Genomic DNA, 20,000 nt, shown 5'->3' on the forward strand with positions numbered 1-20,000 from the left:
ATGGCCGTTGCACTTGCAGGCTGTCAAACAGAAAGAGAGTGAAAGAGAGGGAGAGAACGTTCCATGAGAGCACTGGTCATGGATTACAGGAGCTCCTGAAGCTTTAACAACTATATCGTTCTAAAATGACTTAAACCTTTCAAGACTTATCAAAATTCATAATATATAATATACTCAATATAAATATTATTTTAATATCGTTATTTTAACCGTCGGAGACCCACGACACTGTAAACCAACTTTCGTCCAAGTTCAACTGAAACTGCTGCTGTCGCCCATCCTGCCATCAAACGAGGATTTTCTAATTATTTTACATCAAACATCGAAAGAACCTACCATAACCAACAAGACAACCAACGACAACAACGAAAACAACGAAAACGTCAAAATCGAAAGGACACCACGAATAGCGAAGGAAAGCACTACAACCAGGGACCTGCTATCCAAAGACAACTATAGGCTAACTGCTAACGGGGCGCTAACAAGCTAACAGGAAAACACTGAACTGGGGTAAGCAAATCTCACTTTATTGTCAATAACATCAACATCGGAAAGAAAGGAACCAAGCTCAGAAGTTCTCAAAACATCCCCTGTGACAATTTAGCTGGCAATTAAAGCTAGCTAGCCTTAGAATAATATAGCCAACGGCTAGCACTAGCTGCCCATCACTAGTTAGCTCATCCTGACTGATTAGCGGCTAAGCTTAGCTGCTAAAGTAGCCCAAACGACCGTTACTCGGAGCGCAGTCGATAGGCGGAAAGTATCCGGAACCATTTCAAAACAGCAGCAACATTGTAACAACATTGTAACAATGATGGCCGCAACAACTACAGTACAGTGGTTCGACTATCCAGCGGAGATACGCACAGAGACGGGCAGGCAACAATTCAGGCTGAAGTTTCAGAGAGAAAACCCCGAAATTCTATTCAAAGATCGCTATCCTAGCAAAGGCAAGATGGTCACGACAAATCTGCTGTTTTACACGGACCACACAAGTGCGTGGCATACAGCTTTTTGCACACACTTTAAATTCATCACGAAAAATGGAATCTGTAAAGGCAGACAAATTTGTATTTTTGATGATGAAAACAAAGAGAACAAATTCCTCACAGTAAACATATACCAAAATGGCACAGTTATGGTGCAAGGCAACCAAGCTGCCCTCTGCTCGTTTGAAAAGGCTTTCCCCAGAGTTAAAGACTTAACAAAAAGCACAGACCAAACACCCAAGACAGAGCCCCTGCCATCACCCTCCACAGCTCCACAAATAACTCCAGGCAGTGACACCACACATCTACCTGCATGCAACACCCAACGCCCTGGCCTTGAAGCAGAAGTGGCCCAGTTAAGAGACACCATCTCTGACATAGAGACATGTGTAGTGGAACTGACTGAAAAGGTTGAAAGGTATGCACCAGACAACCACATTGATGCTCTTAAAGACCAACTCAGTCAAGCAAAAAACCAAATGAAGACAGCAGCCCAGGAAGCCAGAAGACAAGCTGAAAACCTAGCACAAAACAACGAGAAACTACAGAAAGACCTCACAGATTTAAAAGACACTGTCCAAAACGACATTACTGAAATGCGATGTGAAATGAGAAGGGAGCTAACAAAACTCAGAGAGGAGCTCTACCTGAGAGACGAAATAATTGAACACCTTAAAACATTGTACTCACCCCCCACCCCAGCCTCCCCACAGAGACCTGTCTTGGACCCAACTGAGCAGCCCTGCACCCAACAACCTACACCAGCCCCTGCTGAGACAAGACCTGCACCATTAAGTGAGTCCATCTCATGCTCAACCCCTGTCAGCAGACAAAAAACAGCTTCTACAACCAAGCTCGACAGAACAGCTGAGGTGGCTATCCTGATAGACTCCAATGGCAAGTTTCTCCAAGAACAGGTACTGTTCCCTAGACAGAGAGTATCTAAAATCTGGAGTCCCAGAATAGAAGAGGCCCTGTGTCACCTCTCTGATCCTGAGTTTGGTTCACCAGCTCACATAATAATACACACAGGCACAAATGACCTGAGGACTGAACAGGAGCGGGTAGGAAAACTCATTGGCAGGCTGGCAAACAAAGCAAGTGAGTCTTTTCCCAGCTCCCGAATCACTGTATCCACCCTTCTGCCTCGCAAAGACTTCCACCCAACAACAATCCAGAGAGTGAATGCAGACATCTTCAGAGACTGCGCCCGCCTCCCTAATGTTCATGTTGCCCATCACTACAATATCTCCACACATGACTTGTACGACCAGTGTCACCTAAATAAGAAGGCAGTGAGGAAGTTTGCGAAAATGCTTAAAGACACCGCACTAGGCAGACAAGTCACAACAGTAGATGGACACACCAGCCCCCAGCCCTGGTCTCCCCACAACATGCCAGCGTACAGAGCCATGCAGCCGAATCCTCCTCCATACCAACACCATGGACCAAGAGGACCTGCCCACAAGCCCCCACACCCAGCACCTCAACCAAAGGAAGCCCACACACCACTCCCACCAGCCACAGTCAGAGCGGACAACAACATCTACACAGCGAGCCCGCCTACCCAGACCAACCACCCTGGCATCAGACCTGACCCTTCACCTCCAGAGCCAGCATGCACCTCCTCCAGGCCAGACCTCCAGCCCCCAGCACCAGCTCATCCTCCTCCTTCCAGAGCCAACCACTGGCTCCCAGAGCCTAACCATCATCATCAGCACCACCTCCCTGCCAAACCAGGCAACCACCCTCCAACCCACCACCCCCCCTCCACCTGGCTACACCACCAACCCCAACATGCAGCACAACCCACCACACTGGAAACCAGCTATGCAGAAGTGCTGAAAGGTCAAGAGTCACCAAAGATGGGTGAGATCAAACAGTTACTCTTGCATATCTGCTCTATGCTCACTTAGGATCCATCTAAGACCCTGAAAAAAAAATTTGTAAAAAAAAAAAAAAAAAAAAAAACCATTTCTGTATCCTCATATTGTAATATACTGTTCGATATTGATATTATATTTGAAACTGTATTGATTTGATTTTTAACTATATTGACTTAAATCTAACTATATAATGAAAGGTTTATCCCATTGTGAACATTTAGTTGTTAGTATTTAATATGACTTCACTAACCATTAGCACTTGGAATATTCAGGGCCTGAACTCATCAGCTTTTGGCCCGAAATGTAAGAATAGAGAATTCCAGGAAAACATTAAAGATATTGATATCGTAATATTAATGGAAACCTGGCAAAAGAATAACATCACTCACTGTCCCCCAGACTATAAGGAAATAACAATACCCCCACAAAAACTTAGTACGGTACAACAAGGAAGAAACTCAGGTGGTTTACTGATATGGTATAAATCCAAATTTGACAAGTATATTAGTATTATAAAAACGGGAAAATACCACATATGGTTAAAGATTAAGAAAGACATATTAATCTCACAACAAGATATCTTTCTCTGTGCAATATACATCCCCCCTTACGATTCTCCATACTACTCAGAGGATACATTCATATCACTAGAAACAGAAACAAGCCATTTCCAGGCCCAGGGAAATGTTCTTGTTTTTGGAGACCTAAATGCACGGACAGGTACCCAAGATGACTTTATAAACACTGACGGTAATGCCTACATCTGCCACTCACTTGATAAAGATAATCAGTCTGTTTACCCACACAGAAGAAACTACGATCCAGTTACGAACAGACATGGAAAAGAACTCTTGCAACTCTGCCGTAGTCTGGGTCTGTATATCGTCAATGGTAGGATAAGAGGAGACACCTTTGGAAGACACACATTTTGCTCACCTCTTGGGAATAGCACAGTAGATTATGCAATAACAGATATAGACCCTATGTCAATTAGAGCATTCACTGTCAAACCACTAACCCCCCTATCAGATCACAGCCAACTCACAATATACATAAAAATGACGGAAAATATCATCCTCAAATCACAGCCCAGTAAGCTGTTCCACATTAAAAAATCATACAGATGGGCTGAAAACAGTAGTGACGAATTCAAGAAAGCAACAGAAAATCATGAAATCCAAATTCTCCTGGACACTTTCTTAGACACACCATATACCCTAAGTAAAGAGGGTGTCAACCAGGCTGTGGAAACAGTTGACATAATATTTGAAAAAACAGCAGAAAAGGCCAAATTAAAAAGATCAAGGGCCAAACCTAAATTTAAAAAAGATGACACTTGGTTTGATGCCGAATGCCAAACATTAAGAAAAGAAATTCGCAAATTGTCCAATCAGAAACATAGAGATCCAAATAATACATCAATCCGTCATTTATATTGCGAGACACTAAGGCAATACAAACGCACACTCAGAACTAAGAAAGCTCAATACACCCAAAACCAACTGGCACTGATTGAGGAATCAATAAAGACAAATACATTTTGGGACAATTGGAATAACTTAAAAAAATCAAACCAGCAAGAATTAGTGATTCAAGATGGAGACACCTGGACTAATCATTTCCAAACTCTTTTCAAGAATGTCCAATCTGACCAAAACAGGGACCAAAATGACATTATATACAAACTACAAAATCTAGAGAGATCAGTCAAAGACTATCAAAACCCACTTGACTCCTCAATCACTGAGCAGGACCTTCTCACCCCTATTAAAAAATTGAAGCATAAAAAAGCATATGGACCTGACTGCATTTTAAATGAAATGCTAAAATGTATGAATGGAAAATTTAGATTGGTTATTCTCAAATTATTCAATCTAGTTCTGAGTGTGGGTTATTTCCCTGATATTTGGAATCATGGATTCGTTACACCAATTTATAAAAATGGAGATAAATTTGACCCCAACAATTACCGAGGCATTTGTGTGAACAGCAACCTGGGGAAGTTATTTTGTAGTATTATTAACACACGGCTCCTGAACTTCCTTATGAAACACAATGTCTTGAGTAAAAGCCAAATTGGATTCTTACCAAATTATCGCACTTCTGATCATATTTACACCCTACACACCATAATAGAAAAACATACCCAAAATCGAAATAAATTGTTCTCCTGTTTTGTCGACTTCAAAAAAGCTTTTGATTCTATTTGGCACAATGGATTATTTTACAAACTAATCGAAAGTGGTGTAGGGGGTAAAACATATGACATCATAAAATCAATATATTCAGGAGCTAAGTGCGCCATTAAAATTGGACCCAAAAGAACTCATTACATCCCTCAAGAATGCGGAGTGAGGCAGGGCTGCCCTCTAAGCCCGACCCTATTCAATATATATATAAATGAGTTGGCGACCATACTGGAAAAGTCACCCGCCACTGGACCCACTCTGCACGACTGTGAGGCCCCATTCCTGCTCTTTGCAGACGATCTAGTCCTTCTCTCACCAACGGAAAAAGGACTCCAAATTCAACTAGACCTCCTTCAAAAGTTCTGCCAGACATGGGCCCTGGCAGTTAATACAAACAAAACCAAAATAATGATCTTTCAAAAAGGATCCAGATACCAGGGAAGACAACATACATTTAGTTTAGGACCACAAATAATTGAACATGTTACAAATTATACTTACTTAGGCCTTACAATCAACTACAATGGAAAATTCAACATGGCAGTGAATGAACTAAAAGACAAGGCACGCAGGGCTCTCTATGCCATAAAAAGACAAGTTCCGTTTGAAATTCCAATCCAAGTTTGGCTTAAAATATTCTCATCAGTGATCGAACCAATTGCCCTTTATGGCAGTGAAGTGTGGGGCCCACTTACAAATCAGGAATTGGATAAATGGGAAAAACACCCAATTGAGACCCTGCACGTTGAATTCTGCAAAACCATCCTAAAAGTCCATCGACATTCTACAAACAACGCATGCAGGGCAGAATTAGGCCAATATCCTCTTATAATTAAAATTCAAAAAAGGGCAATAAAATTCTGGAAGCACCTCAAATTAAGTGACCCACACTCTTTCCATTACAAAGCCCTGCAATACCAAGAGTTGAGCAAAGACAAGACCTCTCCTACCAACCTGGTCCACAGCCAACCCTTTCTACTAACACATACCAACACCCCAGGCGTTGACCAGGTCCAAATTACCCAACACACAACAGCAAAGCAAATGTCCTCATACTTAAAAGATAATTATGATCAACATTGGCAATCAAAAACTAAATCACAAAGCAAAATGCAATGCTATTTGGCCCTAAAAAGAGAATATACACTTGCAAATTACTTGACTGAAATTAAAGAAACCAATTTGAGAAACATATTGACGAAATACAGACTCAGCGAACACCGCTTAGCTATAGAAACGGGAAGACACAAGAAAACTTGGCTGCCCAAAGAGGAACGCTTTTGTAAACAATGCAATGACAATGTTGTTGAAACTGAACTCCATTTCTTAGCCGAATGCAAAACATTTCAAGCTATTCGTGAATTCTACTTCCCAAAATTTCAAGAAAAATACCCTGATTTTCTAAATTTACCAATCCAAAGCAAATTACCTTTTATTTTGGGTGAAGACAAATCCACCTGCATTATAGCTGCCCAGTACATCCTTGCCTGTCATCAACTGAGGGACAGTGAGTGACCCACACTGAATAACTTGTGTTGTACATATTCTCACACAGAAACACACACTCACGCACACATACACACACATACACGCACGCACACACGCACACGCACACACACTGATATATCTCTCCCCATACATACACGCACCTTCACTATCCTCTGTTTAAAAATGCCATTAGTATTCCTCAATGGTTCATATTATAGGTTGTATATGAATGTCTGTTTAGGAACATGGTTTATCTCTACATTCTGATTATTGTCTGTTGCTATGTCCATGTCTTAAACCTGTATGTCCAATGTATGTGATAATTGCTTTGGCAATACAAGTGTCTAAATATTTGTCATGCCAATAAAGCACTTTTGAATTGAATTGAATTGAAAGAGAGAGGGAGGGAGGACGAGAGGGAGAGAGATAGATAGAGAGAGAAAGAGAGGTGGAGAGATTTAAGTGGCTGGAGCACCTATCAACTTAACTGCTTTTAAACTAATTGCGAGCAAAACCGCGGGGGGAGTTGAGAGCCGGGGCAGGCTTGATTTCTGCTGCCGCTAATTGAGTGCCTTCAGTGACCCAGCACCTTTTTTCCAAAAAAAAAAAAAAAGACGGAGAGAGAAAAAAGAAAAAGAGGAAAAAATGAAGATCTTGCAGGTTACAGTGTCACCACTGTGTGTGCGTGTGTGCGTGCGTGTGTGTGTGTGTGTGTGTGTGTGTGTGTGTGTGTATGGAATGGGGAGGGGGGAAATCGGAGAGTGAGAGTCTACCATTAATTAAAAATAATTTCCTAAGAACCCCCACGCTGGTCTCGGTCCAAGTGCTTCACAACGGTTGACAGTTTCGGATGGCTTCCGCCGCGCTAGGCTAATGAACAGCGCTTTACGCGGCTATGTGGGTCAATGCCAGGATGCTTCAGAACTGTCCAAACGGAGGCAACACACACACCAACAAACACAAACACCGTGAGACCAGAGGTTGGGCAAGACACAGTGAACCAGAGAGAGAGTTGGTGAGAGAGATAGACAGAGAGAGAAAAAGAGAGAGAGAGAGATAGACAGAGAAAGCAAGAGAGAGAGAGAGAGTAGGACACAGTGAACGAGAGAGTGGGCGAGAGAGATAGACAGAGAGAGAAAGCGAGAGAGAGAGAGATAGACAGAGAAAGCAAGAGAGAGAGAGAGAGTAGGACACAGTGAACGAGAGAGTGGGCGAGAGAGATAGACAGAGAGAGAAAGCGAGAGAGAGAGGGAGAGAGAGAGTGTATGAAAAGAGATGAAAATAGAGAGAATAATTAAGAACGAGTATAAATAGAAGCAAAGAAAGAAGGCTTGAGGTCGCGAGAGGTGGGAAGAGCATTTGAGAGTACAGGGAGCAAGGGAGGGTGTGTGTCTCTCTGTGTGTGTGTGTGTGTGTATGTGTGTGTGTGTGTGTGTGTGTGTATGAGCGCTGCGTTCTGCGTGGATGGGACGTGTGAGCAAGGTTAAAGTGCCCCGCGGACGCGCATGCTCTCCCGTGATGCAAATGGAAATAACAAAACGGGGCTGCATTAGCGGCTCTCTCTCTCCCGCACCCACCGCGACCGCCTCGCCTGACCTTCACCTCCCAAGGTCGCCAAAGACACGGAGAGAGAAAGGAAAATAGTAAAGCAGAAAAAGAGAGAAAAACACACACTCACTCACCCAAACACACACACACAAACACACACACACACACACACACACACACACACAATGAGCCCTGGGCTCTCGTTTGCCCAAGAGCTTCGCATGTGCACGCAGTGCACAGGCGTCGTTATATAAGCACCATACAGGCAGGCAGGCAGCGCACAAGCGGCTGCATCTGAGCATCACGGAGGAGGGTCGTGGATCCGCTTCAAAGGGGACGGGCTACTGACATACGGAGCCCACACTCCACCACCACCACCAGACACACACACACACACACACACACTCCACCACCACCAGACAGACAGACTCGGACAACATAATCAGCACCTGAGGCGCACGTGGATCCCATTTCAAAAACATCCACCGACCAGGCTTTAGAGGATGACACCCCCCCCCCCCCTCCCCGCCAAACACACACACACACACACACACACACACAGACACGCACACACACCTCTCTCCAATCACTATACTGTTATTACTAGCCCAGCCATACAAGGGAGGGGGGGCAGAGTGCCAATATAGAAACATGCAAGCTTCAGGTGCTTTGCAGGCTTTTATTACAATGGAAATCCATTTCAGGTTTCTGCAATAAGTAGCAGCGGAGGGGGTGGGGGGTGGGGGGTGTAATAATTTCCACAAAGGGCCGACTGAGCTCACGAGGCACTCTGTGTAAGCGGCAGGCGAATGGTTAACTGATCTCCCGGCGGGTGAGGGTTTCTAACGAGCGGCTCTCTCCCGCCCCGAGCACCCAACAACTGGCCGCGGCGATGGGTCGTGCCAGGAGTCTTGCTGGCCTGCCGGTCTTGACTTCCCCCTTGGAGGGTGAAAAGACAAACAAGCTCCCTCTCACTCTTTCTCTTTCTCTCGCTTTCTATCTCTTTCCCTGCCTCTTACTCTCAATCTCTCTCTTTTTTCCCCCTCGTTCCCTCGCCTTTCTCCGCATCTTTTTCACAGCTCGCAGGTCAGGTTTCAAGGCATGACACATTGAGAGAGAGAGAGGGGCCCGGCCACGGAGCGCTTCTGGCGGACGAGTGAGGTAAGCGACCGGGTGACACAAAATCCTTTCCGCGGCGGCGTCTGGTGAGATGGAGAGGCCACTTTCTCATGTAGAATGCCCTTAAACTGGGTGATGTAAGGTAACCGCATCTTCCCCTTCTCCGGCATTATCTCACAATTATGTCGAGCCCCAACGCTGGCACCGGGGGGTGGGATAGTATGAAAATGACATATCGCGTTCTCAGGGGAAAATCTTCACGAGCCATACCGAAAATGTTTCAGAACTAATAATGCACTGAAGCCGTTTCTCCTCTTTAGACTTCCCCTGATCCTCAAATGTTGCTTTAACCCTCTAACCGCCCAAGGCGCCGTACGGCGACAAGCAACATCACTGATTAAAACAGACGGTAGATCCGAGTAGGGTGACAAATCGCCTTTGTACTCTCCACCACTAGTTGGCAGACATCCAGAGCTTCGATTCAAGCCCAAATTCGAGTAAAAAAGTTTTCAGGAAGTGCCTGCATTACTCGCGAGAAACAAAAAAAAAAGACGCATTTCCTGTTTATAATGCGGAAGTGAAATGCGCGATCGCTATGCACAAATTGAAGCAGAAAAACGGCAAATGTTAAAAAACAAAGTCGTGTGTTATGAAGTCTTGAGTCTGCCATTCACCTACTCTGATTCTGAAGGAGAATATCTGCCTTTTGGAGATTATGATCGGTCGTTCATTGGCAGTGACAGTCAAGATGCGTCTGTGAATGGAGGTGGGTCTTTGCGTGTGTACGTCAATGTTTACCTGCAGCAATGTTGACCAAAGGGTTCAAATAAGCATGGTGTGCTTGGTGCCAGTGATAATCATGATGATAGTGTCTGTAATTGACATGGTACAGACAGCAAGTCTAGTAAAAATAGGGCTCTGAAGAACTACAAAGTCATCCGCGATAGGAACTGATTTGACCAGGCTACTTTATTATATAGTAACATAGGGATTGTGGTAATACTAATAGTTTACTATTGTTGGTTTACATGTGGCTGTGGTCCTGTTTGTTTGTTATGTCGGAGAAATTACAAAAATCAAAGTAAAACTGCTCAAATGTGTTCAACAATCAGTATTTACTGAAATGTGCATAATTTGACGCTATTGCCATCCTGTGACGTCATAATATGCAAATTAGATGAGTAAATGTACTCCCTTTATAAACTTTAATTCATACTCAATGATTTTCACATTTACAGTAGGACTTTATCTCTGACCACTTTCAAGCCATGGCCTTTTGAATTTTTTATGCAAAAATCCAAAAAAACCCGGGCGGTTAGAGGGTTAATGACCAAAAATGAACGAAGAGACCACCAATAAAGACATTGCCAAACCTTTTTGTGAAGCTTTTTGTGTTACACCACAATAATATGTATTATGCAGTCATAAAAAACTCTCTCCTGTTGTCAGCAAGTAAGTCAACATGCAGAGGTCTCTTGTAATGCAAAATCTATGATACAATGTCATTAAATATGAATGACTAAAATGTTCACACTATTGTGAACATAATGTCACACAGAGACTGTTATGTTCACCATTGTGAACATAACAGATTCTTTGAGCATCACATGCTCTGTTAAATGCACCAGCTAACATATTAGCAGCTTGGCTAATGCTAGCATGGTACACAAATTGGGACCGGCACTAGGGCTGAAACGACTATGGTTAAGTGATTAATAGTCAACTATTGCACCAGTTTGGGACATTTCCTTTACATGTAATGTTGCAGCATCTTTATCTTAATATAAATATGAATTGTACTCCTCCATGACCATAAACAATTCATGTTTGATGTGTGGCCAACCATGGAATTTAAGGACAAAATCTTGGGGCTTTCTGACATTTTATTAAACAACTAACCCAGAGAATAATTGACAGATGAATCAATTATGATAAAGTAACACCAAAAGCATTGTGAAGGCAAGAAAACCCCATGGGTCAGAGTTCCCGCTCGTTTCAAAACTTTTCCATGGCTTCTCAAGGACCTGTCATGAGGGTGTTAAGGTATCCTGCTCAAAGCGCTTGTCTTGATACCCTCAAAGTGCTTCACATGCTATAAGGAAATCGTTTCATAAGCTATACATAGAACCAGCATGTGTCAATTCACACATAGGTAAGTCGCACCTGAGGAAACGCCTTTAAATCAATGAATGTGAGAAGACAGTTGCTCCTTTGTGTCACAGAAAATGTTTAATCTTTTCTGCCCTGAGGCAATGTCATTATAAGCTTTCATTTGAGAGCAATGTGGTAGCATTACAAAAACATTACAATGACACAAAACCTAATAACATCACTGTTATTATTGTTTGTTTTGGTCGCAATTAAATTGAAGCCCCCATGCAAACACCACTGCGAGTTTATTACTTCCTCGGCTTGCTGGGGACCTGGGATGTCTAGGAGTGTGAGCGAGTGGACGGCTGACCGTGCACCGCAGCCACAAATACACACACACACACACACACACACACACACACACACACACACACACACACACACACACACACACACACACACACACACACACACACACACACACACACACACACACACACACACACACACACACACACACACACACACACACACACACACACACACACACACACACACACACACACACTCCTGCCAGAGTGGGAAACACAGTGCCGCGTCGGCTCCCCTGGAAGCACCCGGAGGGAAGTCTGGTCCATCGGCTCAATCCGCTGGCCGACTGGGCTCCAAACGGAGCTAATTAAAGTCCCTGGGCTCGCACTGGGACACTGCGGCCGGGGCCCGGCTGAGCTGCGGCCTGGGCCCGGCTGAGCTACGCTAGGGTAGGCTAGAGAGGAAAACAGGAGGCCAGAGTCCACTACAACGCTCACTTTGCTCAGGGGAGCCAGGGGAGTCAGTTCCACTTGTTCTCAACCAAGTGTGTGTGTATGTGTGTGTGTGTGTGTGTGTGTGTGTGTGTGTGTGTGTGTGTGTTTCGAACAGGTCTTCTCAGAGCTATGTAGCATGGAATATATTTGTCTGACTGTGAACCTCTGGGGCTAAAACACATGCCCCACCTCCCCACACAAACACACACACAACTGCCGTCTCTCTCTTACACACAAACTCTCACTCTACCTGCCTCACACCCACCCCCACATCCACACAGGCAGCCTGAGGGGGTTCATCTCACCTACTAGAGCACACGTTCACCTCTCCTGAGACACCCGACCACCTCAACCCTGTCTGTGTGTGTGTCTGTGTGTGTGCGCGCGAATACATGACAGGAAAAAGTGGAGGCCTTCAGAGACAAAACTACAAAGTGACACATCAGTGCCCCCTGTTGGTCAACGCAGCTCATGACACTCACCTTGGCACTTGCCGCCGTTGGTCGGGTCTCCGTGGTAACCGGCCATGCAGGTGTCGCACTGAGTGCCCGTGGTTAGGTTTCTGCACTGTTCACACACGCTGCCGTTCACACAGGTGCTGTGGCCATTACACTGGCAAGCTGAAAGAAAACACGCACACACACACACACACACACACACACACACACACACACACTTTGAGTCTTCATGATGAAGGGAAACACGAAGACACTGACAAAAAGCCTTCTGACAAATTGCATTTGAATCTGCGATTTCCCACTATGCCAGTACTGTAGGTAGAATAAACAATCAAATAGACTACTAATAACAAAAACAAACACAGTCCCACCACAAAACATCAACATTTCTTTCCATTTCACATGAATATACCCATAAACCTACGGATATACAGATGAGCATGACCTGTGTTTAAACTAGCACCAGTAATCATCCACAGGATGTGTGATATACTGTAGATAGATATGTATGTACTGTATACTGTGTATATGAAGAGTTCAGATGCAAAAGCCTCATATATATTTAGATATGAGTACAAATAAGCATGACTGCTACTCTATCTAGCATCAGTAGGTATCGAAGGGGGATTTAACATGCATGTCTGAAGCCCAGTGGTCTTACCAGGGCACTGAATGAAGGCCCACTCGTAGCCCTTGTCCTTGGGGCAGAGGGCCGGCTCCAGCACCATGTCCTGGCTGTGGGTGAGCGCGTTGCCCTGCTGGCCCTGGGCCTGGTTGAGCTTGGCCGGGCTGCGCATGGGCCCGCGGTACGAGCCCTCCATGCACTGGCCCCGGCCCGTGTTGCTGGGGTCGCCGCACCAGCCGCACTCCGGCTGCTCCAGGCACTTACTGCAGGTCCGCAGCCCCGAGCAGTTCTGAGCTGTGGGTGGGGTGAGAGAGAGGGAGAGAGAGAGAGGGAGAGAGGGAGAGGGGGAGAGAGAGAGGAGGAAGGGAGGGAAAGAGTGTGAGAGAGAAAGAGAGAAACAAAAATAGTGTGAGAGAGAAAAAGAGTGTGGAGAAAAGAGTGAGAGAATGATGTAGAGAAAAGAGTGAGAGAATGATGTAGAGAAAAGAGTGTGAGAAAGATGGAAAGAAAAGAGTAAGAGAAAGATGGAAAGAAGAGTGAGAGAAAGATGGAAAGAAAAGAGCAAGAGAAAGATGGGGAGAAAAGAGCACAAAGAAATATACTTTAATTCTGAAGGATCTTTCATTCATTTTTCAATTCAAAGTTTCTACCGAGTGAACAGCCTCCACATTCTTGACAGAGAAATTGTTATGACTCAGAGTAAGAAATATGATGAACTTCCATACACGGTGTCAAGCACATCTAACAGCTTTCAAATAAACTGTGCGAACGTTGACTAAACGTCTAGTACATGTGCAGTCGCCAAGATGCAAACCAAGGGTGAAAAAGGCAAAGGACACTACATTTTGAGATGAAGTCCTTGGATTTGTCTGGCTCACATTGAAATCATTTGCAGAATGTTTAGTGGAAGCCCTGCATCAGGAGATGAAAGCACAAGGAGAGGTCCGAAGGTGAAAGGACAAAAAAAAAGAAAAAGAAAGAGAGGGAAGAGGGGGGGGGGGAAATGAGGAGAAATGTCAAATCCACCCACGTCGGCCCACGGAGACCAATCAACCTTTTATGCCACCTCCGAACTTCAGCCTTCCGTCTCAATTTCCGACAAGCTCACAGATGCACCAGAAGAGCTCCAGCATCGACACACCCCCCCCCCCACACACACACACACACACACAACCCCACCCCTCTCTCTGTGGGCGATCTCCAACACGCAGCACAACATCTGCTCAGGGTCCGGCCTCCCCCCCCCCACCCCCCCCCCCCCCCCCCCCCCCCGACCACCTCCCTGATCTTACTCTTGTACTTACTCACCGCGGCCGCCTGCGAACACTTTACCTGACCAGGAAGATTGCGGATCAAACACGCCCCATTTAACCTTGTCTTTTGGCCCGGAAAAAAAAAAAAGCATGATGCAATTCCTGGCTGATTTGGGTATCTGGCTTTGGACAGAGCAGGACGGGGGGAGAGAGGCTTTGACTTTTAAAAAGCCTTCATCGTTAAGTTGAAATATCCCAATATCAGCAAGGCTGGCACAAGCCAAGACCAATCAGAACTGAACCGCAATTCAACCCGACAGTCACAACAACTGCCCTCATTTTTTTCACAAGGGGGGGGGGGAGAGGGAGAGAGAGAGGGAAGAGAGAAAAACAAGAAAGAGAAAGAGAGAAGCCCATTCCATCTACCATCAAACCTTTCTATGAAATTTCTCCCAATTGTCAGAAGAGAGACAACTGCCTCCTGACAATCAGTCCTCACATACAAGCACACACACACACACACTCTCTCTCTCTCCATCACACACACACACTCTCTCTCTCTCTCTCTCTCTCTCTCTCTCTCCATCACCAACCACTGCATGGTAACTGGCGCAACCATGACAACAGAGGCGCGAGGAATGCAGCAGGCCGGCAGCTGGAAGATGCTGGATAAAAACGACCCTGAGAGCGGAGCGGCGCGGAGTGGAGACGACGACAAACGCCGCCCCTGCTGCCGCCGCCGCCGCCGCTCCAGCCACCGCTGGGAAACAAGTCGGGCGGGCGGACGGCCGCTAGTAGATCAATGCCAATTTAGCCGGCCTGACAACGCCCTAATGAAATGCCTGCTACAGCTGCGACTTGCTCTCCAACTCAACCCCCCCCACCCCCTCCACCCCTTGATCCTCCCCCCCCCCCCCTACTCCGCTCTCGACGCTTTCGCCGCAGCATATGTACCAGCGTCTTAAATCAGCCGACCTCGAGAACGGCGAGCTAAATCACCGCTCTCCTCTCCTCCCTCTCTCGCTCTCTCTCTCTCTCTCTCGCTCCCTCTCTTTCTCTCGCTCTCTTTTCCTCACTCACACGCCTCGGTTCGGGGAAAGTACAAATTAGAGTGCTTGTTTTTCTCCCCCTCTCTCTCTCTCGTTGTTTTAGCACTCTGCGGCGTTAAGAGCTGGATTAGTCAGCATGGCTTCGCGCTAAGCGCGCCTGTCGGAGGAGGCTGTGTGTGCGTGACAATAGTTAAAAAGTCGGAGCTGACCTGTTTGCTTCCCCATTACAGGGAGAGAACATAACAAGGAGGGCAGCGTTCCAAAGACACATGCGCACGGTGTACACACACACACACACACACACACACACACACACACACACACACACACACACACACACACACACACACACACACACACACACACACACACACACACACACACACACACACACACACACACACGCACACACACACACACACACACACACACACACACACACACACACACACACACACACACACACACACACACAGTGTATTTGGAACACTAGCAGCACGGACAGAACGGATCAGAAACAGACAGACAGACAGACAGACCAAAAGACAGACAGACAGACAGGAAGAGACAGAGATGTGAAGGAGTAAAGGTGAACCAGGCAATCTGGAGTAGAGCAAAGGCGTGTGAGTCTGTCTGTGTGTGTGTGTGTGTGTGTGTGTGTGTGTGCGTACATATGTGTGTGTTTGTGTGTGTGTGTGTGTGTGTGTGTAAAAAGAGAGGGAGAAGTAGAACGGGAAGGTGAAAGGGAGAGTGGCTCCAGATTTGACCTTCAGTTCAAGGCCTCCCATTCAAAAGTCAGTAGGAGATTTAAGAGAATGTCAGCTGGCACCCAAATGGCAGACCACCACACACAGCATAATCCCTATATTTATACAGTACACACACAGAGTGCAACAGCCATCACAGGGCCTTCCAGAACAACAATTCATAAATAAAACTCTCTCTCACATTCCAAGACGAGCATAATCCAATATGCACAAGCATGCCGGTACGCACAATAGGCATCCTACCACATGAACGGAACACCTAACCTACACCATCCATACATTTGCAACCCCTCCACCCACACGTGCAAACATATTCTGTCGCAGAACAGTTGTTCCACTTCTACTGTCTCCACACACACACACACACACACACACACACACACACACACACGCATGCATACACAGACACACACACACACACACACACACACACACACACACACACACACACACACACACACACACACAGAGTAAGCCAGTCTCTTACCCAGGTCAACTGAGAACAGAAGCCTCCTACACAGGCAAATACACCGCATTCCAAACAACTCTAAGCTATGGACGGGGGTGCCAAGTGTTTATAGTTAGCGGGGATGGAAATTAGCACCAGCCAATTGCTGGTATAATATGAAAGAGGCTGATAGATTTCAGACACAAAATATTGATTTACTATAGAGTGGCTGGTGAAATACAGCATTCATGCTGACATTATAAAACGTACATTTCCACCCCTGATAGAAACCAATGCCACTACTGGTCTGATTCTCTATCGATTGCGTTACTATTTACTGATCAATCTGTGCTGGGAAATAGTAGCCCTACATATGCTTTCAGCATCAATCAAGTCAGAGCAGTGTGGAATAACAATGCTCCTTTTCATAGAAGGACATAACTTGGGAAAAAAAAACAAGGATACAAACAATAAACTTTTCTCATTTTCTGAACATAAATTATGTATGCTTTGTATTGTAACACTTGATGCTGTAGAGAACACGCTTAAACACACACACAAACAGATTCAGGCAAGACTGAACTGAAATATATACAAATATACACATGATTCCGAAGGATCGGAGCATTTGGGATTGTTTCACCATGCCCATCCCCTACACCAGACAGAGACAGAGTGCCTAGCACAGACCCTACAGACAATGCTCCTACAAGCTGGAGACATTTGGGGAGGGGGGGTGTATTAATAAGAGAGGAATAAATCATTTCCAGTGTCTGACGCAAAGGGACAGGTTCCTCCGATTCTGACAGGAGAAATTTTCTGTGGATGAGCGAGAGAGTAAGTGATGGGCCGACGGGTTGGTACGGGTGGGGGGGGGGGGGGGGTGTTGCAGGCCGAGACAGGCTGCAGCGCCACCAACTTCCTGACGGAGGGCTTTTAATTGGTTTTCCATCAGAGTGTGCGTTACGGAGAGCCCGTCGCTACGCAGGGGAGTATCAGGAAGATGGCAGGGATACGCGAGTACAGGAGACAGGGAAAAGAGGGGGGAAAAGAGAGAAAGAGAGAGATAGACAGAGAGAGAGAGAGAGACAGAGAGGAGAGAGAGAGAGAGAAAGAGACAGAGAGAGCCATGAGAGAGAGATGAGAAAAGGACCAAAGCGAGATATGTGAAATGACTGCATGCATGAGAGAACTTCATCTAAATTCACACACACACACTCACACACACACACTCGGTAAGTGTGTGTGTGGGTCTCCCAGGAGTCTCCCTCCACTGGCTTTCAGGATGGCCCCAGCACCATTATGTGCTGTGATGGTCATATGATAGAACACAGAAGACCCCCTCTCTCTAATCCCTCCTCCTCTCCTGCTCCGCTCTGCTGTCAACGGAGACAAATACTGACACAGCAGGAGGCCACCGCTACATGGGGGGAAACTCGACGTCAACTACTTAAAGGATCCGATCCAAGTCGTACGTTATATTAATATCATATTTTTGCTGACGAACTTGGGAGGAGTGTGTTGTGTGTGTGTGTGTGTGTGGGGGGGGGGGGGGGGGGGGGGGGGGGGGGGGGGGGGGCTGGGGGGGGGTCTGGGGGTGCAGTTTTGAAGAAAAATGATTGTGTTTTGACACCAGGGCATCGGGAGAAGCCAGAGCCACGGCCAGCTTATAGATTTCCCAGAACCCCGAGCGTGCGGGCCGCCACAGGATCACCGCGGCGATGGTGAGACGGAACATATGCTGCTGACGGCTTCATTTCCAGAACGCACTGCACTGGAGCGCCTGTCTTTTTTTTCTTTTTTTCCCCTTCTCCTTCTCCCCGAGCCCTCCCGTCGAGCTTTTACAAGGAGAAGATTGAAAAGTTTACACCGTAGACGAATGGCGAGTTTTTCAATGCTCATCTAAGAGAAAGCAAAGGGTTGTGGAGAGGGGTAGTGGAGGGGGGGGGGGACTAAGATCAATGCCGGCTTTCGTACTGTTATTCGTCAATGTCAAAGGGGGAAGGGTGTGTGTGTGTGTGTGTGTGTGTAGAGTGACATGCCAATCCTGACTTACATCTCTGTCCTAGATATAAAAAAAGTCACCGCATGCTGGAGCACTCATTTCAGCTCATTACTCCCAACATCAGTCTCCCAACGGAGGGACGTGGCACCCACACACACACACACACACACACACACACACACACACAACTGTGCACTCACACACACGCAACAAACAGACAGACACGTAGCCGGCGCATGGCGCTAGACGGAGATGACATTTGATTTAATTCTTCCCACTCCAGGACGCGTAAGTATAGAGGACCCCGGAGTGCCACAGATGCACACTCACAGACGTGCTCGCTCTCTCCATCTCTCACACACACACACACAGACAGACAGACACACACACACACACAGGTGCACATACACAGATAGACAGAAACTGGAAGGGATCTATATTTTACCCCATGACAACATCACAGCAGCCAGACCCCCGCACACAAACAACAAATCTACATGTACATCAGTCACAGTCACTCTGACGCACTCTTGCATGTGTACGCCAGGCTGAGGAATCAGCCTTCAGTCAGAAGTACATACAGTACGTACGCGGATAACAGGTGCACGTACTCAAGGACTACACAAGCCCTGTCAAGGACATAGACAACGCACTCTCCAGCGTGGGGACACAGCCAAACACTGGTAATGAGGCAAGCACATCAACCCACAGGAGGAAGAGGACACATGTTGATCACACACACACACACACACACACACACACACACCACACACACACACACACACACACACACACACACACACACACACCACACACCACACACACACACACACACACCACACACACACACACACACACACCACACACACACACACACACACACACACACACACACACACACACACACACCTGCCCAACCCATCTCCCATTGCTCTCCCCCTCTCCTCCCCTCTCCCTCTTCCTCTTCCTCTTCCTCTCTATTTCTTGGGAGCCGAGATTTCTGCTTTATTGAATTAAAGTCACTCCAATTTCTCCCACTTCTATTGCTCTACGCTCTTACTGAGCCAGCCTCCCCCCCCCCCCTCTCTCACAAACACACACACACACACACACACACACACACTCACAGAAATACTTATTTGGTACTTACACACACACTCTCCAGTCTGCCACTCCAGGCACTGGCCGTAGGGGAAGGGGGGGAGATGACGTAGGCGTTGGAGTCGACGCAGCGCCTGGTGCTGGCACACCACATGCACTCCATGGTCTGGCTGTGTGC

General features: G+C 46.4%; 1 protein-coding gene across 1 annotated transcript in view; it reads right to left on the reverse strand.

Annotated features, from left to right (window-relative positions):
* atrnl1b (attractin-like 1b) overlaps positions 1–20,000 on the reverse strand; it is a 149,523-nt gene that overhangs the window by 82,014 nt on the left and 47,509 nt on the right. Inside the window, 6 exon segments of the mRNA XM_062525690.1 lie at positions 1–20; positions 12,599–12,736; positions 13,236–13,493; positions 19,872–19,923; positions 19,926–19,994; positions 19,996–20,000. The exon segment at positions 1–20 is cut by the window's left edge and continues 74 nt beyond it; the exon segment at positions 19,996–20,000 is cut by the window's right edge and continues 66 nt beyond it. Coding sequence (XP_062381674.1) covers positions 1–20; positions 12,599–12,736; positions 13,236–13,493; positions 19,872–19,923; positions 19,926–19,994; positions 19,996–20,000 — 542 coding nt within the window.

Source organism: Sardina pilchardus, chromosome 22 (genome assembly GCF_963854185.1).
Source record: "Sardina pilchardus chromosome 22, fSarPil1.1, whole genome shotgun sequence".
NCBI classification, from domain to species: domain Eukaryota; kingdom Metazoa; phylum Chordata; class Actinopteri; order Clupeiformes; family Clupeidae; genus Sardina; species Sardina pilchardus.